This window comes from Euprymna scolopes, chromosome 8 (genome assembly GCF_053919585.1).
Source record: "Euprymna scolopes isolate OS-2025 chromosome 8, ASM5391958v1, whole genome shotgun sequence".
NCBI lineage: Eukaryota > Metazoa > Mollusca > Cephalopoda > Sepiida > Sepiolidae > Euprymna > Euprymna scolopes.
This window is the reverse complement of record NC_136489.1, coordinates 160,188,435-160,214,893: the sequence shown is the minus strand read 5'-3', so window position 1 is coordinate 160,214,893 and position 26,459 is coordinate 160,188,435. Positions and strand designations below refer to the sequence as shown.

Below are 26,459 nucleotides of genomic sequence, written 5' to 3'. Positions count from 1 at the left end.
TATTAAGCAATGTAATTATTTATGTTATAAGTAGTGTCCATTGTTGTACGTGCAAGCGCCCGCATTATTTTTTTCATTAGGTCAATTTTCGTATTCTTTTGAAATTTATACCGGGTTTGTATTACTGTACACAGATTCGAAAAAGTTGTCAAAAAACAAATATATAACAAAGAAATGTTATCAAAGGCAAGATAAGTTACTTTTCTACCTAACTGGATATATTTTTCGTGTTTTTATTCAATGTAACATGTTTATTCAGCTCGAAAAGCATAGTGTTTACCGATGTATTGGAAAATTCAAAATGGCACCCGACTCTCTCTTTAACACGGTAAGTTCAGGAAAAGATGTTATAAATAATAAACTAGACAAAATACTGTTAGAAATTCGCTCAATATATGTTACCGTGACATAGGTTGACATATATTCGGTGTTTTTTTTAATAGTATTTTGTCCAGTTTATTATTTATAACACCTTTTCCCAAACTTACCATGTTAAAGAGAGTGTCGGGCGCCATTTTGAATTTTCCAATACATCGGTAAACACTGCATGTTTTTCGAGCTGAATAAACATGTTATATTGAATAAAAACACAAAAAATGTATCCAGTTAGGTAGAAAAGTAACTTATCTTGCCTTTGATAATATTTATTTGTTATACATTTGTTTTTTGACAACTTTTTCGAATCTATGTGTGTACAGTAATACAAACCCCGTAGAATTTTTATATTTTAAAGATTAAACCACTTTTCTTCATTGCTAAATGAAATATTAATTACGAAGGGATTTGGTTGATTTTGGTATGAATTCCACTGTTCAAGGGTTGATATTTTTTTTTTTATTATTAATCTAAACCTACGAGAAAGTTTGCTTTTGTGAATACAAAGTTTGGTACTTATGTATTTTTGGTACCGTGCTGAAATAATAACGCTAAAGAGTCAGGAGTTCCAGCCATTCTTAACATGGGAGGGGAGAGTGTTTTGTAACTGTTCTGTGCTTCCACCTAACAATTTAATTAAAAAAAAAAAAAAAAGGGGAGGTACTACTTATGCAGTTATGCATGCACTTATTGAACCATGCTGAAATTATAACATTATTAAGAAAGCCATTTTTAACATGGGAAGAGGGGAGTGTTTTGTAACTATTCTGTACTTTCACCTAACAATTTAATAATAAAAAAAGAGTAAATTTTTACAACGTGCCTCCTGCCTCAGCGCACCGCACCGGCACCGCTGCGGCGCAGCGTATTATAAACACCACAAACTCCCCATGTTAAGAACGGCTTCCGGAATAAACACCACCACCCCAACCTCGAAAGCCATTCTTAACATGGGGAGGTTGGAGGAGGGGTTTGTTCCGAAAGCCGTTCTTAACATGGGGTGGTTGGGGGTGTTTATACTACGCTACCAAAAAAAGATGGTAAAACTATACAAACACCGTGACAGCGAATTAACCCTAACCCCTAACCCCAACCCTAACCCTAACGCTGTCACGGTGTTTGTATAATAATACCAAAAAGATATCGTAAAGCTTTAATTTAACTTGAAAATACCACTTAAAAATAGCAGAAGAAGCACCAAAAAAGATATCGTGAAACGTGAATTTAACCTGACAAAAAAAAAAAAAAAAAATATTAAAAAATCGCGCGGTACCAAAAATAGATAAGCAGCCAAAGTTTAATTCATTCTGAAATTATTCGGCACAACGAAGAACGTGGAATTCATTTTATTGTGTCTACACTGTTGAGATGAAAAAAAAAATGATAGGGTAAACTTACCATAGAATTGGAAGAATTTAAAATGGCCACAACGAATAAAATATACCATCGTCGTTTGTAAACTTTATATTCTTGATTCTGTCTGGTTTCTCCTGGCAAATTATTACATGAAGGATCCGATGGTGCGACGGCCGTAGAAGTCACACATTCATCTTCCGCCATCTTTTTTTGGTCACATGACCATTTCGTTGTTGTTGTTGTTGTCAGCTGTTCAACTTTTCCTGGTGTGTAAATTATTTAGAGTGAAATGGGTTTAGCCATTACTCCCAAAATAACTTCGGACCAAGATCAAAGTGTGGTATCTGTTCTTCAGATATTGCACTTCCATTTCTGGTTCTCTGTCGGTGGAGGAGAGATCCTTCACGACCGAGACAATTTTTAATTTTTATTCCTTTTCTCCACATTAAAAAACAAAACAAAAAACAAACAAACAAACAAAAAAAAAAAAAAACACCCTGGTGTCTAACTCTGTCCCGTGGGGAGGCATTGTAAATAGGTACTCTTAAAATAACTTTTTTTTTTTTTTTTTTTTTTTTAAATTTTTACTTGTTTTACCCCTTAACATTCATCTTTAAAATGGCGATATGTATAGGTTTTCGGGTATGCTGAAAGTGAAAACGAATATCACATTTAAATTTGCCGCAAACAATTAGTTTTCCGGATATTAAACAATGTAATTCCTTATGTTACAAGTAGTGGCCATTTTTGTACGCGCAAGCGCGCGCATATTTTTGACGCGCATGCGTAAAAATATGTATGTACGAAAATGGCTACTGCTTATAATATAAGGAATTACATTGCTTAATATTCGGAAAACTAATTGTTTGCGTCAAAATAAAAGGCAATATTCGTTTTCAGCATACCCGAAACCCTTAAATTTCGCCATTTTAAACATGATCTGTTAAGCTGAAAAGCAAGTATAAAATTTACATTTTTTTCTTTTTACTTAAACCATGTTTTAGTCTAAAAAAAAAAAAAAAAATGTCAATTTCCAGTTTGTTTCCAACTTTAAAATGACAATTTTTTTTTTTCGGTTTTCGAGTTTACTGAAAACGACTATCGGTAAATTTTTACTTTAACTGCAACTCAACACTCACCTTTAAATTGACGACTGTGATAGGTTTTACGGTATGCTGAAAACGAACATCACATTTAAATTTTAAAGGCAAACAGGTAGTCTTCTTCATATTAAAACATTTTTTTCAATCTACTACTTAATGAATTTCAGCGTCCGTCACCATTCTTAACACAGGAAGGGATGTTTTGTAACACGCATGAGCATTAATACTTGTTCAGTTGGGAAAAACATGGCCGCCAGTGAAACACAAGGGATTACATTGGATGATAAAACTCTTAATATCCTGAAAACGACTTATCTGCCACAAATTTAAATGTGATATTCGTTTTAAGCATACCCGAAAACCTACAGGAATCGTCGATTTAATGTTGAATGTTGAGTTGCAGTTTAAATAAAAAATATATAATAAGAAATACCCGATATCACATATAAAACTGGCGCCGACAAATAGTTTTCCTAATATTAAAACAGTTTTTTCTGCAATGTAATACGTTATGATCTTCAATGGTCGCCATGATTTTTTTAAAACTTCAGACGATAACATAACAATGTTTTTTTCAACTCAAGTAAAACAAAATGGCGACCCATGAAAACCAATAAGTTGAATAAAAAAAAAACGATGTCTTACTATCAGGAAAACTATTTGTCTGCGCTAGTTTTAATGTTATATTCGTTTTTAGCAGACCCCCCCCCAAAATAAAAACCTATAAAACTCGTCGTTTTAAAGGTAAGCGTTCAGTTGGAAATAAACTGCAAATTGATCAAAAAAAAAAAAAAAAAAAAAATAGGCCAAGTTTGATCAAACACGCTAAACGCTGATATTGAAAGTCGCCGGCAAACATGTTACACCCATCTTTATGACTCAGCCAAAAACAAAACTAGTTAAGGAAGGGTGATAATTCAAATTAATAATTTGAAAAACATCTTGGTGCTACTGCAGAGAGTGATCCGCGCTATTTTTTTAAAATCGTATTTCCAAGTTTAATTAAAGTTTTATGATATGTTTTTTTTTTATTCAATTGTAAGGTTAAAGTACAGAATAGGCACAAAACACCCTCCACTCCCCATGTTAAGAATGGCTTTTTAAATAATAACGTTATTATTTCAGCACGGATCACTCTCTGCATGTGTACCAACATCTTTAACAAGGAAAAAATAAACTTGAATTATCGCCCTTCTTTAGCTAGCTGTGTTCGGGACTGGTTTATAAAGATAGCGACTATGTTTTCTGGTAACTTTTTATTACGGTGTTTGACATGCACGATGGAACTTGTTATAAATTAGTGTATTTTGTATTATTATTATTGTACGTCATAAGTCAAATACAAACATTCGTAGATGCTAGAAATCATTGTAAGAGTGAAATAGCAACAACCAAAAGAAAACATGCTGAAATAATGAGGGAACGCATTGAATCGCAAAAGATAGGAACTCGTAATTTCTGGAAAATCTATAATAGTGTAGTGAATAAAGGGCAATCAGTAATTCCCCCACTTAGCAACAACCAGAAGGTTGCATGCACGGCAATGAAGAAGGTGGAACTGTTGCCAGGTGATTTGCCTCCAACTCAACCTTACAACTCTCTCCCAAATTTCCCTATGTGGACTGAAGCCACATTAGATGATGTAAAATTCACTCCTTTGCGGCAAAATCTGTGATATCATAAAAAACTTAGATATTTCAAAGGTGTGTGGGCCTGATCTCATCCCTGCTATACTAATTAAGAAATCTCTGGTCCCCCCTCGCCAATCTTTCACGAAAAACACCCGTCTAGCTGAATCCACTGTGAAAAATTTTCCCCACTCTATATCTGTGCCTAAATCAAAACGCAGATTCCATGAACAAAGCTTCTTTCTTAGAACTGCACGCCTGTGGAACTCTGTTTCATCTGCCTGCTTCCCCCCGGACTACAACTTGGATGCCTTCAAGTCCAATGTTAACAAATTCCTAATGAACCATCCCCTTAAGTAAACACTTCATCAAATCTCCACACTAACGTAATGTACTTGCAATAACCCTTATCCCTGAGTGGCTTCCGGGCCTTGAAAAGTGGTGATCACTGTGTAAAAAAAAAAAAAAAAAATGTTCAGCCGAGCTGGCTCCCATACTTTCCAAGCTCGACAATAAATGCCTTGCTGAATCTTGCTTCCCTATTAGCTGGAAGATGGCCTCTGTGGTACCAGTGTACAAGAGTTCTGGTGAAAGAACAGATTCTCTCAATTATCGTCCCATTAGTCTCCTCCCACTCTTCGCTAAAATCTTTGAGACCTTAATTAGTCAAGCACTAGTTCACCACCTCGCAAAAGCAAATCTTCTCTCTGACAAACAGTATAGATTCAGGCAATGTCATTCTACTGCAGATATTTTAACAGTCATCTTTGAATGCATTTACCATGTACTGAATAAGGCAGGCGAAGCCAGGGATATAGCCCTTGATATATCCAAAGCCTTTGATAAAATCTGGCATAAAGGGCTGCTAATGAAAATTAAATTGTACATTATAACTGGACGTATACTAAATATAATTAGATCCTTCTTAGACAATAGAAGCATACAGGTTGTCATTGACAGACATACATCCAAACAGCATAACATTAATGCGGGAGTGTCTCAGGGGTCGATCCTTGGACCATTATTATTCCTGATATTCATAAACGACCTCCCTGATAATATTGTGTCCGAGATGGGCATATTTGCTGATGATACAACGTTCTATAAAATACATGAGGAAAGAACAGATGTACATAAATCTAAGACAATAGCAGAATTGTTAGAAAATTACCTCCAGACAATAGTGGAATGGGGCCGCAAATGAATGGTAACATTTAAAGCTAGTAAAACTAAGCTGCTCTCCTTTAACAATTACAAGATGCCTCTCCAACCCCCTATATCTTTGACAAATAGCACCCTACCTGAGAATTATTCCTTCAAACTCCTCAGCCTAACATTTGCGGGCAATATGAATCGGAACAAATACATAGAGGACATTGCAAAGGCTGCTGCAAAGACGGTGGTTTCCCTCTATTAAGCTAGAAGACTACTCACACCTGAGGGTATATCCTGTACCTCTACAAAGCCACCTTTCACCCATGCATGGAGTATTGTTGCCACATCTGGGCTGGTGCATCTACCACTAGTCTCTTCCGCCTTAGATAAAATCCAAAAAGCAGTTTTAAATCTAATTGGCCCCACTTTATCAACTAAGCTCTAACCCCTGATCCATCACCACAATGTTGCATCACTGTGCCTGTTTTACAAATATTTTAATAGAATGTGTTCTGATGAACTCATTTCACTTGTATCCCCCCGACATACATATCCCTGACAAACCGCTTAGTAATAAGATCTCACTCCTTCACTGTTTTTGTCCCTAAATGCCAGAAAGCTTTCTATTCTAATAGTTTCTTCCCTCGAACAGCTAGACTTTGGAATTCCGTTCCTGCTTCCTGCTTCCTGCTTCCCTGTGGCTGTACTGATATGCAGAAGTTTAAATGTAACATAAAACAAATATCTTGTTAACCTTTCCTAGACATGGTCCCAAATAGGCGTGAACGCAGACCCCACAATTTTAACGAACCACCGTTCTGCCAGATCAAACATACCCATTCCGGTGTCTCGATACATCTTCTATCATTATATGTAATTAGTTTTTTAAAATAGTCAACCATATAGGAGCCTATTCGTGACCACACACACGCACACACACACATACACACACATGCATTCAGCTTTATATATATATATATATATATATATATATATATATGTATATATATATATATATATATATATATATATATATATATATATATATATATATATATATATATATAAACTCGAGTTCCTTCAGCCATAGTCGAAACCAAAACTTATGAAGAATTCTTGATAAAATTATTTATGACAAGAAATAGATGATTTAAATGCCATCAGCTATAATCAAAACCGAAACCAAAACTTATGAAGAGTTCTTGGTAAAATTATTTAGGACAAGAAATAGAAGAATATAACAATTAAACGACCCGGATGTAATCGTATTAATATATAGATATATCCATCTCAGATACAATTTTATAAAGAAGGTCGTTTATGAATATCAGGAATAATAAAGGTTCAAGGATCAACTCCTGAGGCACACCTGCATTATTATCATATGATGTTTTTTGTTTTTGTTGTTGTTGTTATATTTTTGGTCATTATTGTTGTTGTTCGTGATGATTTTAGTATTGTTATTATTGCTAATATTTTTTACTAATTTTAAAATTTTATTTTCTACCATTCTTCATATTTTTTAATATTATTATTTTGAGTGACTATTATGTTATTATTTACACTCTAGGAATAGTTTGATTGTTTTGTTTTACGGCATATCAACCCTTTTTGGGTTATTTAATGGCAACTCCGGTTATTTTGGAAATAGTATTCACGTTGCATCCAGTTATTTTGTAGAAGGTTTTTATTCTTCAACCTCTTTGTCGCTAGTTTGTAGTGTTTGGTTTGGTTGTTTTCTAGTGGATTTTATCGTTTTTGTCCCTGCCCTGCAGAACATGAATGAGTTTTGCAATAGGAGAGAGAAAAGGGTTACAGTATTAAAGTTTGGTACATTTTAAGTTAGGAAATCAGTCAAGAATTGGGGGAGATAGAAAGAGAAAGAAGAAATGGGAAGAAAAAAAAAGGGGGGGGGAAAAGGTGAGTTTGTTTTTGGTTTTGCAGAACATAAGTCTTGCAAAAGGAAGTAGAAAAACAAAAAGCATCAATTTTAGGTGCATTTCGTCTCAGGAAAACCAATATCGTCAGACAGTAGGAATAGTCACACAGGCCATTATTAAAGATTTCTCTTTGAGAACAACTTGTGGTGTTCTCTGGAGTGTGACTGACCCCCCCCCCCATATTTTCAGTACTCTCCACCTCTTTCGATAACCTTTGCAAATGAAGTTACATTATCGCAACAGTCGCTTACCATTGATTTCTCGTTGGCAGCGATCATTGGTCTTTACTGGAATTTGGGTGACAATAAGCCTCTCCAAGGTTCCAGTCCTTTTTGCACTCATCCAGCAGAGGTCTGGCTAGTGCTTTCCCTTCTTAGTCTTTCCATCCTCCTTGATCTTTTTCACTTATTTGGTGTTGTGCCATACCCACACAAAAAAGGTAGGGGGGTCAGGCCGAAACTTACAATTATACCGTTTCAGTTTTCATGATTCCATGTTGATATTCCTTTGCATTTTACATCTGTATGTCCAGTTTGTATCTGTAGTTCATGTGTGTTAGTTTCTGCATTCAAGGGTTTTCCTTTATATTTCTGCAGTTTTCATTATTCTTATCCGTCATATCATCTGAGCCATCCGTCTGATTCCAATCTCTCCTATTCTTTTTTTTTTTTTAAGTTTTTCAGTATTGTTCCTAGTGCTCTTGCTATGATTGATGCTATCTTTACTTTTTTCATCTTCCAGATCCCTTTGAGCTCTCTGGTCAGTTCCGTGTATTTACTCCGCTTCTCTGTCTTTTTGATCTTCACTCTGTGGTCTGCTGGAACGGCAAAATCTACAATCTGCTAGGACTTTTTCTTCTTGTTTACTATTATGACATCCGGTCTTCTTGCTTGGATCGGTTTATCTGTTTTTGTTGTTATTATTATTATTATTATGATTATTATTATTATTATTATTATGATTATTATTATTATTATTATTATTATTATTATTATTATTATTATTACTACTATTACTATTACTATTATTATTATTATTATTATTATTATTATTATTATTACTATTACTATTATTATTATTATTATTATTACTATTATTATTATTATTATTACTATTACTATTATTATTATTATTATTATTATTATTATTATTATTATTATTATTACTATTATTATTATTATTATTACTACTATTATTATTATTATTATTATTATTATTATGATTATTATTATTATTATTATTATTATTACTATTACTATTATTATTATTATTATTATTATTATGATTATTATTATTATTATTATTATTACTATTACTATTATTATTATTATTATTATTATTATTACTATTACTATTACTATTATTATTATTATTATTATTATTATTACTATTACTATTATTATTATTATTATTATTACTATTATTATTATTTATTATTATTATTATTATTATTATTATTATTACTATTACTATTATTATTATTATTATTATTATTATTATTACTATTATTATTATTTATTATTATTATTATTATTATTATTATTATTATTACTATTATTATTATTATTATTATTATTATTACTATTATTATTATTATTATTATAATAATAATAATAATAATAATAATAATAATAATAATAATAATAATAATAATAATAATATTTCTCTCAGTATTACTATTATTATTACTTCTTTTTATTCTTGCTATCATCAATCATCGTATTACTATTAGTAATAGCAGTCGGATTAAACTTTGTCAATATTGATCTTCCTATTAATGTTGCTAACATCATTTTGAGGTAGTATTATTTATTATTAATTCTAAGTTGGATTTCGGCAGTGAAATTTCGTCTCTCAATATGATTTCCCGGGCAATGCCAGGACTCGGGTAAGCTAGTATTATATAAAGGGTTTGCTACTCTTCTAGTAGAAGTTTCCATTCTCTGAATAATATATATCACACGATTAAGTCCATAGAGTTCTTAATAACTGAACTTTGAACCAATAGAGTTTGTAGTTGTTCTAGTGTTTTGTTGTTTTCAGAGATTATATAACCACATATTCAGGATAATGTAATGCACATTAAACTGGCAAAGTACGAGTATTCGTACCAGTTTAATGAAAAGTTACTAATTGAAATGTTTTAAATTCTATCAAGTGTAATGTCGCTTAAAGGAAACGCCCATTATAAGCGAATGTGAAAAAAAAAACTAAAAAAAAATGAAAAAAAAAAACTTGTATCTTTTTGCAGCTGACAGTTCTGCACAAAGACTTTGTAAACATGAGGTGACTAAAGTTGAAGATAACAAAAAAAAAAAAAAAATTGCCTCAGTCTTTAAAGATTTCATAGGTCTTGTACTTGTGTTTCTATTTACTTGGTTTATATTTTTACAAAGATTTCCTACTTTCGTGTTAAAAAATTCAAGTTTTAAAGAAAAAGATCACTTGTCCAACAAAACATTGTTATATTTTTTTCGGACTTAAGAGATAATATTAAAAATAGATCGAGCTTATGTTTTATAAATACCTTTTAAGCTATGAACATGAGTCGAAGTTTCTTGAATAACGATTCATCATCATTAGCAGAAGAAATTAATTGTATATTAATTTGGTCGTACATAAGTTTAGTCGTGTTAGATATTTTAGGTTTTTAAATGCTTTTAGGGCACAACCTAATAAAATAAATAATTCCATACAAGCTTCTGAAATGACGAACGCAACAACTTCATAAAATGTAACACAGAACAGGTTTATTAAGGAGAATGTGAAATGTTCCTGGTCAAAGGCTGGACTTCGGCTACCTGATGCTATCACGGTAGTTATCCGAGTGGAATCGTTGATACCGGTAGGCATAACACTGAGGTAGAGAGAGCGAAGAAAAGGGTCCGTTCCATTTGGTGTCTCTCTCAGTATTTTTTTTTTTTTTTTTTACACAGTGATCACCACTTATCAAGGCCCGGAAGCCACTCAGGGATAAGGGTTATTGCAAGTACATTACGTTAGTGTGGAGATTTGATGAAGTGTTTACTTAAGGGGGCGGTTCATTAGGAATTTGTTAACATGTGACTTGAAGACATCCAAGTTGTAGTCCGGTGGGAAGCAGGCAGACGGAACAGAGTTCCACAGGCATGCAGTTCTAAGAAAGAAGCTTTGTTCATGGAATCCACGTTTTGATTTAGGCACAGATAAAAAGTGGGGGAGAAATTTTTCACAGTGGATTCGGCTAGATGGGTGTTTTTCGTGAAAGATTGGCGAGGGGGGACCAGAGATTGGAGTTCAGATGAGCACCTGCCATGGAAATAACGATAAAACAAGGATAGGCTCGCAACGTCTCTTCTGTGGGAGAGAGGTTGCAGGGTAGAGAAAAGGGCATCCCCCACTAAGCCACAAAGTCTATTTTGTACTCTGTCAAGGCAGGATAGGCTGTTTTTTGCTGCTCCTGCCCAGATATGGCAACAGTATTCCATCCTTGGACGTACAGTAAGGACGAGTTCTTATTCTTCAAACCGGATGCTGGCCGAATTCCTTAGGGGACAGGAAGGATCAATGTGCCGTACCCCTGATTGGTCAGTATGTGGCCAAATAACACAGGGGAGAGGTATTGCTTCGTTAAAAGAAAAACGTTCCATTTGTTTCTGCTACAATATTGGTAAGGCAATGCCAAAAAATGTGCTGGTCGATTATTATTATGATTGCTATTAATATTTGTAAAAATAGAATGTCAGAAAGAATATTATCATAACGAAATAAATATTTATGGATAAAATTATTTATATTAAGATATTTTAATTGAAAAGAATGTTAGAACACAAACAATAATCTAAAAATAGGTTTGACCTCTAGAGTCTGATGTAGTATGACGTAGAGGTCACTTAAGATGGCGTAGGTCTTAGGAGAGAGTTTGGAAGACACTGATTGTTGCAGTGTACTAAATATAGTAAAAATAATGGAAAGAAACTCAGACATGTGCATGCGAGTACTACGTTTTTCTAAACAGTTCATTTCTTGTAAGTAAAAAAATTCTTGAGCTGAGATCGAAACCAAAACCTAAAGACAGTGAATCAAGTACAATAACTATTAGGTCAGCTTGACATGATCTTTAAAAAGTGTTTTCAAACCTACTTATTCTTAACATAATGTGAATGATGCATGCATGTGCAGTCGTGAAACAGTTGGCAAACAGATAAAAAATTTGATGACCCTTCCAAGTACAAATTTTTCAATTTTGACCCCTTAACAGCCTCTTTTTCTGGATGAAAACCAATTAAAAAAAAGTTTACCACATATCTGAATACCCTATATACCAAGTTTCAAGTCAGTAGATCAAACATTCGTTGAGTATATAGGTTGAGAAATATCCTCACACACACACACACACACACACACACACATTCTCACTTTTATAGATATAAAGATTAACCTTTTCTAATTCATTTAATGTTGAAGCAATTTATTGTAATTAATTTATAGCATTTGATAAGTGATTGGGTTGGAGGTGGCGATGGCAAAGTGGATAGAAATGTGGACTAATGACTACGGGCATACTGTTTGAATCTTTTGAATCTTTTGATTCTTTTGAATCTTTGGAATCTTTTGAATCTTTGGAATCTTTTGAATCTTTGGAATCTTTTGAATCTTTTGAATCTTTTGATTCTTTTGAATCTTTTGAATCTTTTGAATCTGTCTCTGCTTTATCGTTATTTTCATGATTAAAAAAAAAGAAAAAAATGAAAGACTGATGAAAATGCTATTTCCAAACTTAAGAGAAAAAAAGTGCTATATTAAACTTAAGCTTGGCAGACCAAAGAAAATGGTATTTCAAATTTAAGCTTCACAGACTGATAAACATACTACTTCAAACATAAGTGTGACAGACTGACGAAAATGTTATTTATTGCTTCTTTGATGAACATTACAATGCATCCAAATTTCTTTCACTTGAAGAAGGTATTCTATTCCCCATAAAAGTCATTATTGTTAGCTATACTGAAAATATCATATTGGTGCCTATGTTATGTTGAATATTTAGTCAGGATTTACTTGTGGCCTTCATGCTAGGTTGTTCTGACAAACGTCGGCACAGAGAGTCCCTTAGACACTTGAGGACAATGTCTAGTAGGCATTTAAGTCTTCTCTATGTAAATGTATTTGTTCTGTTAATTTTTTTTTCTTTTCTATCCATATTTAAATATAAATCTCACCTGTCTGTTTAAATGTATGTATGTATGTATGTATGTATGTACAGAGGAAGTCAACTCGATGGAAATTGCTCAATTTGTATGTCACATCTGCTTCAAGATGTGCAACTCTGTGGCGGGACTGCAGAGTCATCTGAGATGGCATGGACAACAATGTGGTGGCGATCATCTGGAAAGACGCAGCAATCATCATCATGTATGTATGCCTGCCAAAAAAAAGTTTACCACATATCTGAATACCCTATATACCAAGTTTCAAGTCAGTAGATCAAACATTCGTTGAGTATATAGGTTGAGAAATATCCTCACACACACACACACACACACACACACACATTCTCACTTTTATAGATATAAAGATTAACCTTTTCTAATTCATTTAATGTTGAAGCAATTTATTGTAATTAATTTATAGCATTTGATAAGTGATTGGGTTGGAGGTGGCGATGGCAAAGTGGATAGAAATGTGGACTAATGACTACGGGCATACTGTTTGAATCTTTTGAATCTTTTGATTCTTTTGAATCTTTGGAATCTTTTGAATCTTTGGAATCTTTTGAATCTTTGGAATCTTTTGAATCTTTTGAATCTTTTGATTCTTTTGAATCTTTTGAATCTTTTGAATCTGTCTCTGCTTTATCGTTATTTTCATGATTAAAAAAAAAGAAAAAAATGAAAGACTGATGAAAATGCTATTTCCAAACTTAAGAGAAAAAAAGTGCTATATTAAACTTAAGCTTGGCAGACCAAAGAAAATGGTATTTCAAATTTAAGCTTCACAGACTGATAAACATACTACTTCAAACATAAGTGTGACAGACTGACGAAAATGTTATTTATTGCTTCTTTGATGAACATTACAATGCATCCAAATTTCTTTCACTTGAAGAAGGTATTCTATTCCCCATAAAAGTCATTATTGTTAGCTATACTGAAAATATCATATTGGTGCCTATGTTATGTTGAATATTTAGTCAGGATTTACTTGTGGCCTTCATGCTAGGTTGTTCTGACAAACGTCGGCACAGAGAGTCCCTTAGACACTTGAGGACAATGTCTAGTAGGCATTTAAGTCTTCTCTATGTAAATGTATTTGTTCTGTTAATTTTTTTTTCTTTTCTATCCATATTTAAATATAAATCTCACCTGTCTGTTTAAATGTATGTATGTATGTATGTATGTATGTACAGAGGAAGTCAACTCGATGGAAATTGCTCAATTTGTATGTCACATCTGCTTCAAGATGTGCAACTCTGTGGCGGGACTGCAGAGTCATCTGAGATGGCATGGACAACAATGTGGTGGCGATCATCTGGAAAGACGCAGCAATCATCATCATGTATGTATGCCTGCCAAAAACTTTCGAGAGAGGGGACAGATTTTCACAAGATCAGTGTTGTTTTGAAGCTCGACCCTTCGGACGACAAATATTGCAAAATTGGCCAAAACAATTAATTCCTTCACCCTCAACTGGACAATTTTCTACAAGAAAGGGTCTTTTTTTTTTTTGCTTCGCCATTTTTGCAAGTCATTGTATCGGTTGGACTGACTTTACTAATTTCAACGTTCCGAACTTCTGGTTGTGTCATGAAATAGGAGTAAAACGTTAGGTTTTCTTTCACTTTCTTTTTTGCCTTTCACATCATGGGTTCAAGCATGTTTGACTACTACAACGTTTTTTTTTTTTACACATTCTTTTCCTCTTTTGCTGTTCAGGTTTGAGCCTGCCTGACTACTACTGTAAAGGGCAAAATGGGTGCGCACGTTTGTGTATGTCCATGAAAAGCTAGATTAAATTGATTAGATTCGGTTAGATTCGGTTGAATTGATTAGATTGGTTAGATCTGGTTAGATTGATTAGATTCGGCTCGATTCGGTTAGATTGATTAGATTCGGTTCGATTCGGTTAGATTGATTAGATTCGGCTCAATTCGGTTAGATTGATTAGATTCGGCTCGATTCGGTTAGATTGATTAGATTCGGTCCGATTCGGTTAGATTGATTAGATTCGGCTCGATTCGGTTAGATTGATTAGATTCGGCTCGATTCGGTTAGATTGATTAGATTCGGTTCGATTCGGTTAGATTGATTAGATTCGGCTCGATTCGGTTAGATTGATTAGATTCGGCTCGATTCGGTTAGATTGATTAGATTCGGTCCAATTCGGTTAGATTGATTAGATTCGGCTCGATTCGGTTAGATTGATTAGATTCGGCTCGATTCGGTTAGATTGATTAGATTCAGCTCGATTCGGTTAGATTGATTAGATTCGGCTCGATTCGGTTAGATTGATTAGATTCAGCTCGATTCGGTTAGATTGATTAGATTCGGCTCGATTCGGTTAGATTGATTAGATTCGGTTCGATTCGGTTAGATTGATTAGATTCGGCTCGATTCGGCTAGATTGATTAGATTCGGTTCGATTCGGTTAGATTGATTAGATTCGGCTCGATTCGGTTAGATTGATTAGATTCGGCTCGATTTGGTTAGATTGATTAGATTCGGCTCGATTCGGTAAGATTGATTAGATTCGGTTCGATTCGGTTAGATTGATTAGATTCGGCTCGATTCGGTTAGATTGATTAGATTCGGTTCGGTTAGATTGATTAGATTCGGCTCGATTTGGTTAGATTGATTAGATTCGGCTCGATTCGGTTAGACTGATTACATTCGGCTCGATTCGGTTAGATTTATTAGATTCGGTTCGATTCGGTTAGATTGATTAGATTCAGTTAGATTGATTAGATTCGGCTCGATTCGGTTAGATTGATTAGATTCGGTTCGATTCGGTTAGATTGATAAGATTTGGCTCGATTCGGTTAGATTGATTAGATTCGGTTAGATTGGTTAGATTTGGTTAGAGTAATTAGATTCGGTTAGATTGATTAGATTCGGCTCGATTCGGTTAGATTGATTAGATTCGGTTCAATTCGGTTAGATTGATTAGATTTGGTTAGATTGATTAGATTCGGTTAGATTTATTAGATTCGGTTAGATTGATTAGATTCGGTTAAAGTGATTAAATTCGGTTGGATTGGTTAGATTTCGTTAGAGTGATTAGATTCGGTTAGACTGATTAAATTCGGTTAGATTGGTTGGATTCGGTTTGATTGGATTCGGTTAGATTGATTAGATTCGGTTAGATTGATTAGATTCGAGTAGATAGCTTAGATTCGATTACATTGGTTGGATTCGTTTAGATTCGGTTGGATTGATTAGATTCGGTTAGATTCGGTTTAATTGATTGATTCGGTTCAATTCGGTTATATTCGGTTAGATTGATTAGATTCGGCTCGATTCGGTTAGATTGATTAGATTCGGCTCGATTCGGTTAGATTGATTAGATTCGGCTCGATTCGGTTAGATTGATTAGATTCGGTTCGATTCGGTTAGATTGATTAGATTCGGCTCTATTCGGCTAGATTGATTAGATTCGGCTCGATTCGGTTAGATTGATTAGATTCGGCTCGATTCGGTTAGATTGATTAGATTCGGTTCGATTCGGTTAGATTGATTAGATTCGGTTAGATTGATTAGATTCAGTTAGATTGATTAGATTCGGTTAGAGTGATTAAATTCGGTTAGATTGGTTAGATTTGGTTAGAGTGATTAGATTCGAGTAGATTGCTTAGATTCGGTTACATTGGTTAGATTCGTTTAGATTCGGTTGGATTGATTAGATTCGGTTAGAGTGATTAGATTTGGTAAGATTGGTTATATTCGGTTAGATTGATAAGATTCGGTTAGATTGATTAGATTCAGTTAGAGTGATTAGATTCGGTTAGAGTGATTAGATTCGGTAAGATTGATTGGATTCGGTTAGATTGATTAGATTCGCTTAGAGTGATTAGATTCGGTTAGAGTGATTAGATTCGGTTAGATTGATTAGATTCTGTTAGAGCGATTAGATTCGGTTAGAGTGATTAGATTCGGTTAGATTGATTAAATTCGGTTAGATTGATTAAATTCGGTTAGATTGATTAGATTTGGTTAGATTGATTAAATTCGGTTAGATTGATTAGATTCGGTTAGATTGATTAAATTCGGTTAGAGTGATTAGATTCAGTTAGAGTGATTAGATTCGGTTAGATTGATTAGATTCGGCTAGAGTTATTAGATTCGGTTAGATTGATTAGATTCGGTTAGATTGATTAGATTCGGTTAGATTGATTTTATTCGGTTCGATTCGGTAAGATTAATTAGATTCGGTTCCATTCGGTTAGATTGATAAGATTCGGCTCCATTCGGTTAGATTGATTAGATTCGGCTCAATTCGGTTAGATTGATTAGATTCGGTTGGATTTGGTTAGATTGATTAGATTCGGCTCGATTCGGTTAGATTGATTAGATTCGGCTCGATTCGATTAGATTAATTAGATTCGGCTCGATTCGGTTAGATTGATTAGATTCGGTTCAATTTGGTTAGATTGATTAGATTCGGTTAGATTGATTGGATTCGGTTAGATTGATTAGATTCGGTTAGATTGGTTAGATTTGGTTAGAGTGATTAGATTCGGTTAGAGTGATTAGATTCGCCTCGATTAGGTTAGATTGATTAGAATTGGCTCGATTCGGTTAGATTGATTTAATCTGGTTCGATTCGGTTTGATTGATTAGATTCGGTTAGATTGATTAGATTCGGTTAGATTGATTAGATTCGGTTAGATTCGGTTTAATTGATTGATTCGGTTAAATTCGGTTATATTCGGTTAGATTGATTAGATTCTGCTCGATTCGGTTAGATTGATTAGATTCGGCTCGATTCGGTTAGATTGATTAGATTCGGTTCGATTCGGTTAGATTGATTAGATTCGGCTCGATTCGGTTAGATTGATTAGATTCGGCTCGATTCTGTTAGATTGATTAGATTCGGCTCGATTCAGTTAGATTGATTAGATTCGGTTAGATTGATTAGATTCGGTAAGAGTGATTAGATTCGGTTTGATTGATTAGATTCGGTTAGAGTGATTAGATTCGGTTAGATTGATTAGATTCGGTTAGATTGATTAGATTCGGTTAGAGTGATTAGATTCGGCTCGATTCGGTTAGATTGATTAGATTCGGTTCGATTCGGTTAGATTGATTAGATTCGGCTCGATTCTGTTAGATTGATTAGATTCGGCTCGATTCGGTTAGATTGATTAGATTCGGTTCGATTCGGTTAGATTGATTAGATTCGGCTCGATTCGGTTAGATTGATTAGATTCGGTTAGATTGATTAGATTCGGTTAGAGTGATTAGATTCGGTAAGATTGATGTGATTCGGTTCGATTCGGTTAGATTAATTAGATTCGGTTCGATTCGGTTAGATTGATAAGATTCGGCTCCATTCGGTTAGATTAATTAGATTCCGCTCCATTCGGTTAGATTAATTAGATTCCGCTCAATTCAGTTAGATTGATTAGATTTGGTTCGATTCAGTTAGATTTATTAGATTCGGCTCGATTCGGTTAGATTGATTAGATTCGGCTCGATTCGGTTAGATTGATTTCATCTGGTTCGATTCGGTTCGATTGATTAGATCTGGTTAGATTGATTAGATTCGGTTAGATTGATTAGATTCGGTTAGATTGATTAGATTCGGTTAGATTCTGTTTAATTGATTGATTCGGTTAAATTCGGTTATATTCGGTTAGATTGATTAGATTCTGCTCGATTCGGTTAGATTGATTAGATTCGGCTCGATTCGGTTAGATTGATTAGATTCGGTTCGATTCGGTTAGATTGATTAGATTCGGCTCGATTCGGTTAGATTGATCAGATTCGGCTCGATTCTGTTAGATTGATTAGATTCGGCTCGATTCGGTTAGATTGATTAGATTCGGTTCGATTCGGTTAGATTGATTAGATTCGGCTCGATTCGGTTAGATTGATTAGATTCTGTTCGATTCGGTTAGATTGATTAGATTCGGCTCGATTCGGTTAGATTGATTAGATTCGGTTAGATTGATTAGATTTGGATAGAGTGATTAGATTCACTTAGATTGATTAGATTCGGCTCGATTCGGTTAGATTGATTAGATTCGGCTCGATTCGGCTAGATTGATTAGATTCGGTTCGATTCGGTTAGATTGATTAGATTCGGCTCGATTCGGTTAGATTGATTAGATTCTGTTCGATTCGGTTAGATTGATTAGATTCGGTTCGATTCGGTTAGATTGATTAGATTCGGTTAGATTGATTAGATTCAGTTAGATTGATTAGATTCGGTTAGAGTGATTAAATTCGGTTAGATTGGTTAGATTTGGTTAGAGTGATTAGATTCGAGTAGATTGCTTAGATTCGGTTACATTGGTTAGATTCGTTTAGATTCGGTTGGATTGATTAGATTCGGTTAGAGTGATTAGATTTGGTAAGATTGGTTATATTCGGTTAGATTGATAAGATTCGGTTAGATTGATTAGATTCAGTTAGAGTGATTAGATTCGGTTAGAGTGATTAGATTCGGTAAGATTGATTGGATTCGGTTAGATTGATTAGATTCGCTTAGAGTGATTAGATTCGGTTAGAGTGATTAGATTCGGTTAGATTGATTAGATTCTGTTAGAGCGATTAGATTCGGTTAGAGTGATTAGATTCGGTTAGATTGATTAAATTCGGTTAGATTGATTAAATTCGGTTAGATTGATTAGATTTGGTTAGATTGATTAAATTCGGTTAGATTGATTAGATTCGGTTAGATTGATTAAATTCGGTTAGAGTGATTAGATTCAGTTAGAGTGATTAGATTCGGTTAGATTGATTAGATTCGGCTAGAGTTATTAGATTCGGTTAGATTGATTAGATTCGGTTAGATTGATTAGATTCGGTTAGATTGATTTTATTCGGTTCGATTCGGTAAGATTAATTAGATTCGGTTCCATTCGGTTAGATTGATAAGATTCGGCTCCATTCGGTTAGATTGATTAGATTCGGCTCAATTCGGTTAGATTGATTAGATTCGGTTTGATTTGGTTAGATTGATTAGATTCGGCTCGATTCGGTTAGATTGATTAGATTCGGCTCGATTCGATTAGATTAATTAGATTCGGCTCGATTCGGTTAGATTGATTAGATTCGGTTCAATTTGGTTAGATTGATTAGATTCGGTTAGATTGATTGGATTCGGTTAGATTGATTAGATTCGGTTAGATTGGTTAGATTTGGTTAGAGTGATTAGATTCGGTTAGAGTGATTAGATTCGCCTCGATTAGGTTAGATTGATTAGAATTGGCTCGATTCGGTTAGATTGATTTAATCTGGTTCGATTCGGTTTGATTGATTAGATTCGGTTAGATTGATTAGATTCGGTTAGATTGATTAGATTCGGTTAGATTCGGTTTAATTGATTGATTCGGTTAAATTCGGTTATATTCGGTTAGATTGATTAGATTCTGCTCGATTCGGTTAGATTGATTAGATTCGGCTCGATTCGGTTAGATTGATTAGATTCGGTTCGATTCGGTTAGATTGATTAGATTCGGCTCGATTCGGTTAGATTGATTAGATTCGGCTCGATTCTGTTAGATTGATTAGATTCGGCTCGATTCAGTTAGATTGATTAGATTCGGTTAGATTGATTAGATTCGGTAAGAGTGATTAGATTCGGTTTGATTGATTAGATTCGGTTAGAGTGATTAGATTCGGTTAGATTGATTAGATTCGGTTAGATTGATTAGATTCGGTTAGAGTGATTAGATTCGGCTCGATTCGGTTAGATTGATTAGATTCGGTTCGATTCGGTTAGATTGATTAGATTCGGCTCGATTCTGTTAGATTGATTAGATTCGGCTCGATTCGGTTAGATTGATTAGATTCGGTTCGATTCGGTTAGATTGATTAGATTCGGCTCGATTCGGTTAGATTGATTAGATTCGGTTAGATTGATTAGATTCGGTTAGAGTGATTAGATTCGGTAAGATTGATGTGATTCGGTTCGATTCGGTTAGATTAATTAGATTCGGTTCGATTCGGTTAGATTGATAAGATTCGGCTCCATTCGGTTAGATTAATTAGATTCCGCTCCATTCGGTTAGATTAATTAGATTCCGCTCAATTCAGTTAGATTGATTAGATTTGGTTCGATTCAGTTAGATTTATTAGATTCGGCTCGATTCGGTTAGATTGATTAGATTCGGCTCGATTCGGTTAGATTGATTTAATCTGGTTCGATTCGGTTCGATTGATTAGATCTGGTTAGATTGATTAGATTCGGTTAGATTGATTAGATTCGGTTAGATTGATTAGATTCGGTTAGATTCTGTTTAATTGATTGATTCGGTTAAATTCGGTTATATTCGGTTAGATTGATTAGATTCTGCTCGATTCGGTTAGATTGATTAGATTCGGCTAGATTCGGTTAGATTGATTAGATTCGGTTCGATTCGGTTAGATTGATTAGATTCGGCTCGATTCGGTTAGATTGATCAGATTCGGCTCGATTCTGTTAGATTGATTAGATTCGGCTCGATTCGGTTAGATTGATTAGATTCGGTTCGATTCGGTTAGATTGATTAGATTCGGCTCGATTCGGTTAGATTGATTAGATTCTGTTCGATTCGGTTAGATTGATTAGATTCGGCTCGATTCGGTTAGATTGATTAGATTCGGTTAGATTGATTAGATTTGGATAGAGTGATTAGATTCACTTAGATTGATTAGATTCGGCTCGATTCGGTTAGATTGATTAGATTCGGCTCGATTCGGCTAGATTGATTAGATTCGGTTCGATTCGGTTAGATTGATTAGATTCGGCTCGATTCGGTTAGATTGATTAGATTCGGCTCGATTTGGTTAGATTGATTAGATTCGGCTCGATTCGGTAAGATTGATTAGATTCGGTTCGATTCGGTTAGATTGATTAGATTCGGCTCGATTCGGTTAGATTGATTAGATTCGGTTCGGTTAGATTGATTAGATTCGGCTCGATTTGGTTAGATTGATTAGATTCGGCTCGATTCGGTTAGACTGATTACATTCGGCTCGATTCGGTTAGATTTATTAGATTCGGTTCGATTCGGTTAGATTGATTAGATTCAGTTAGATTGATTAGATTCGGCTCGATTCGGTTAGATTGATTAGATTCGGTTCGATTCGGTTAGATTGATAAGATTTGGCTCGATTCGGTTAGATTGATTAGATTCGGTTAGATTGGTTAGATTTGGTTAGAGTAATTAGATTCGGTTAGATTGATTAGATTCGGCTCGATTCGGTTAGATTGATTAGATTCGGTTCAATTCGGTTAGATTGATTAGATTTGGTTAGATTGATTAGATTCGGTTAGATTTATTAGATTCGGTTAGATTGATTAGATTCGGTTAAAGTGATTAAATTCGGTTGGATTTGTTAGATTTCGTTAGAGTGATTAGATTCGGTTAGACTGATTAAATTCGGTTAGATTGGTTGGATTCGGTTTGATTGGATTCGGTTAGATTGATTAGATTCGGTTAGATAGATTAGATTTGAGTAGATAGCTTAGATTCGATTACATTGGTTGGATTCGTTTAGATTCGGTTGGATTGATTAGATTCGGTTAGATTCGGTTTAATTGATTGATTCGGTTCAATTCGGTTATATTCGGTTAGATTGATTAGATTCGGCTCGATTCGGTTAGATTGATTAGATTCGGCTCGATTCGGTTAGATTGATTAGATTCGGCTCGATTCGGTTAGATTGATTAGATTCGGTTCGATTCGGTTAGATTGATTAGATTCGGCTCTATTCGGCTAGATTGATTAGATTCGGCTCGATTCGGTTAGATTGATTAGATTCGGCTCGATTCGGTTAGATTGATTAGATTCGGTTCGATTCGGTTAGATTGATTAGATTCGGTTAGATTGATTAGATTCAGTTAGATTGATTAGATTTGGTTAGAGTGATTAAATTCGGTTAGATAGGTTAGATTTGGTTAGAGTGATTAGATTCGAGTAGATTGCTTAGATTCGGTTACATTGGTTAGATTCGTTTAGATTCGGTTGGATTGATTAGATTCGGTTAGAGTGATTAGATTCGGTAAGATTGGTTATATTCGGTTAGATTGATAAGATTCGGTTAGATTGATTAGATTCAGTTAGAGTGATTAGATTCGGTTAGAGTGATTAGATTCGGTAAGATTGATTGGATTCGGTTAGATTGATTAGATTCGCTTAGAGTGATTAGATTCGCTTAGAGTGATTAGATTCGGTTAGATTGATTAGATTCGGTTAGAGCGATTAGATTCGGTTAGAGTGATTAGATTCGGTTAGATTGATTAAATTCGGTTAGATTGATTAAATTCGGTTAGATTGATTAGATTTGGTTAGATTGATTAAATTCGGTTAGATTGATTAGATTCGGTTAGATTGATTAAATTCGGTTAGAGTGATTAGATTCAGTTAGAGTGATTAGATTCGGTTAGATTGATTAGATTCGGCTAGAGTTATTAGATTCGGTTAGATTGATTAGATTCGGTTAGAGTGATTAGATTCGGTTAGATTGATTTGATTCGGTTCGATTCGGTAAGATTAATTAGATTCGGTTCCATTCGGTTAGATTGATAAGATTCGGCTCCATTCGGTTAGATTGATTAGATTCGGCTCAATTCGGTTAGATTGATTAGATTCGGTTGGATTTGGTTAGATTGATTAGATTCGGCTCGATTCGGTTAGATTGATTAGATTCGGCTCGATTCGGTTAGATTAATTAGATTCGGCTCGATTCGGTTAGATTGATTAGATTCGGTTCAATTTGGTTAGATTGATTAGATTCGGTTAGATTGATTGGATTCGGTTAGATTGATTAGATTCGGTTAGATTGGTTAGATTTGGTTAGAGTGATTAGATTCGGTTAGAGTGATTAGATTCGCCTCGATTAGGTTAGATTGATTAGAATTGGCTCGATTCGGTTAGATAGATTTAATCTGGTTCGATTCGGTTTGATTGATTAGATTCGGTTAGATTGATTAGATTCGGTTAGATTGATTAGATTCGGTTAGATTCGGTTTAATTGATTGATTCGGTTAAATTCGGTTATATTCGGTTAGATTGATTAGATTCTGCTCGATTCGGTTAGATTGATTAGATTCGGCTCGATTCGGTTAGATTGATTAGATTCGGTTCGATTCGGTTAGATTGATTAGATTCGGCTCGATTCGGTTAGATTGATTAGATTCGGCTCGATTCTGTTAGATTGATTAGATTCGGCTCGATTCAGTTAGATTGATTAGATTCGGTTAGATTGATTAGATTCGGTTAGAGTGATTAGATTCGGTTTGATTGATTAGATTCGGTTAGAGTGATTAGATTCGGTTAGATTGATTAGATTCGGTTAGATTGATTAGATTCGGTTAGAGTGATTAGATTCGGCTCGATTCGGTTAGATTGATTAGATTCGGTTCGATTCGGTTAGATTGATTAGATTCGGCTCGATTCTGTTAGATTGATTAGATTCGGCTCGATTCGGTTAGATTGATTAGATTCGGTTCGATTCGGTTAGATTGATTAGATTCGGCTCGATTCGGTTAGATTGATTAGATTCGGTTAGATTGATTAGATTCGGTTAGAGTGATTAGATTCGGTAAGATTGATGTGATTCGGTTCGATTCGGTTAGATTAATTAGATTCGGTTCGATTCGGTTAGATTGATAAGATTCGGCTCCATTCGGTTAGATTAATTAGATTCCGCTCAATTCAGTTAGATTGATTAGATTTGGTTCGATTCAGTTAGATTTATTAGATTCGGCTCGATTCGGTTAGATTGATTAGATTCGGCTCGATTCGGTTAGATTGATTTAATCTGGTTCGATTCGGTTCGATTGATTAGATTCGGTTAGATTGATTAGATTCGGTTAGATTGATTAGATTCGGTTAGATTCGGTTTAATTGATTGATTCGGTTAAATTCGGTTATATTCGGTTAGATTGATTAGATTCGGTTCGATTCGGTTAGATTGATTAGATTCGGCTCGATTCGGTTAGATTGATCAGATTCGGCTCGATTCTGTTAGATTGATTAGATTCGGCTCGATTCGGTTAGATTGATTACATTCGGTTCGATTCGGTTAGATTGATTAGATTCGGCTCGATTCGGTTAGATTGATTAGATTCTGTTCGATTCGGTTAGATTGATTAGATTCGGCTCGATTCGGTTAGATTGATTAGATTCGGTTAGATTGATTAGATTTGGTTAGAGTGATTAGATTCACTTAGATTGATTAGATTGGGCTCGATTCGGTTAGATTGATTAGATTCGGTTAGAGTGATTAGATTCGGTTAGAGTGATTAGATTCGGTTAGATTGATTAGATTCGGTTAGAGTGATTAGATTCAGTTAGAGTGATTAGATTCGGTTAGATTGATAACATTCGGTTAGAGTGATTAGATTCGGTTAGAGTGATTAGATTCGGTTAGATTGATTAGATTCGGTTGGAGTGATTAGATTTGGTTAGATTGGTTAGATTTGGTTAGAGTGATTAGATTCGGTTCGAGTGATTAGATTCAATTAGATTGATTAGATTCGGTTAGATTGATTAGATTCGGCTCGATTCTGTTAGATTGATTAGATTCGGTTGGATTGATTAGATTCGGTTAGATTGATTAGATTCGGCTCGATTCTGTTAGATTGATTAGATTCGGTTAGATTGATTAGATTCGGTTGGATTGATTAGATTCGGCTCGATTCTGTTAGATTGATTAGATTCGGTTAGATTGATTAGATTCGGTTAGATTGATTAGATTCGGTTAGATTGATTAGATTCGGTTAGATTGATTAGATTCGGCTCGATTCTGTTAGATTGATTAGATTCGGCTCGATTCGGTTAGATTGATTAGATTCGGCTCGATTCGGTTAGATTGATTAGATTCGGCTCGATTCGGTTAGATTGATTAGATTCGGCTCGATTCTGTTAGATTGATTAGATTCGGTTAGATTGATTAGATTCGGTTAGATTGATTAGATTCGGTTCGAGTCGGTTAGATTGATTAGATTCGGCTCGATTCGGTTAGATTGATTAGATTCGGCTCGATTCGGTTAGATTGATTAGATTCGGCTCGATTCGGTTAGATTGATTAGATTCGGTTCGAGTCGGTTAGATTGATTAGATTCGGCTCGATTCAGTTAGATTGATTAGATTCGGTTCGATTCGGTTAGATTGATTAGATTCGGTTCGATTCGGTTAGATTGATTAGATTCGGCTCGATTCGGTTAGATTGATTAGATTCGGCTCGATTCGGTTAGATTGATTAGATTCGGCTCGATTCTGTTAGATTGATTAGATTCGGCTCGATTCGGTTAGATTGATTAGATTCGGCTCGATTCTGTTAGATTGATTAGATTCGGTTAGATTGATTAGATTCGGTTAGATTGATTAGATTCGGTTAGATTGATTAGATTCGGCTCGATTCTGTTAGATTGATTAGATTCGGCTCGATTCGGTTAGATTGATTAGATTCGGTTCGAGTCGGTTAGATTGATTAGATTCGGCTCGATTCAGTTAGATTGATTAGATTCGGTTCGATTCGGTTAGATTGATTAGATTCGGTTCGATTCGGTTAGATTGATTAGATTCGGCTCGATTCGGTTAGATTGATTAGATTCGGTTAGATTGATTAGATTCGGTTAGATTGATTAGATTTGGTTAGAGTGATTAGATTCGCTTAGATTGATTAGATCCAGCTCGATTCGGTTAGATTGATTAGATTCGGTTCGAGTCGGTTAGATTGATTAGATTCGGCTCGATTCAGTTAGATTGA

General features: G+C 34.6%; 1 protein-coding gene across 1 annotated transcript in view; it reads right to left on the bottom strand.

The window, feature by feature from the left end:
• The window catches only part of LOC145283905 (solute carrier family 49 member A3-like), a 68,221-nt gene extending 66,237 nt beyond the window's left edge, over nt 1–1,984 (bottom strand). Inside the window, exon 1 of the mRNA XM_080133006.1 lies at nt 1,774–1,984. Within this exon, the coding sequence (XP_079989132.1) occupies nt 1,774–1,935 (162 nt within the window). The 5' untranslated portion in view covers nt 1,936–1,984. The remainder of the gene's footprint in view (nt 1–1,773) is intronic.
• Between the last annotated feature and the right edge of the window lie 24,475 nt (nt 1,985–26,459).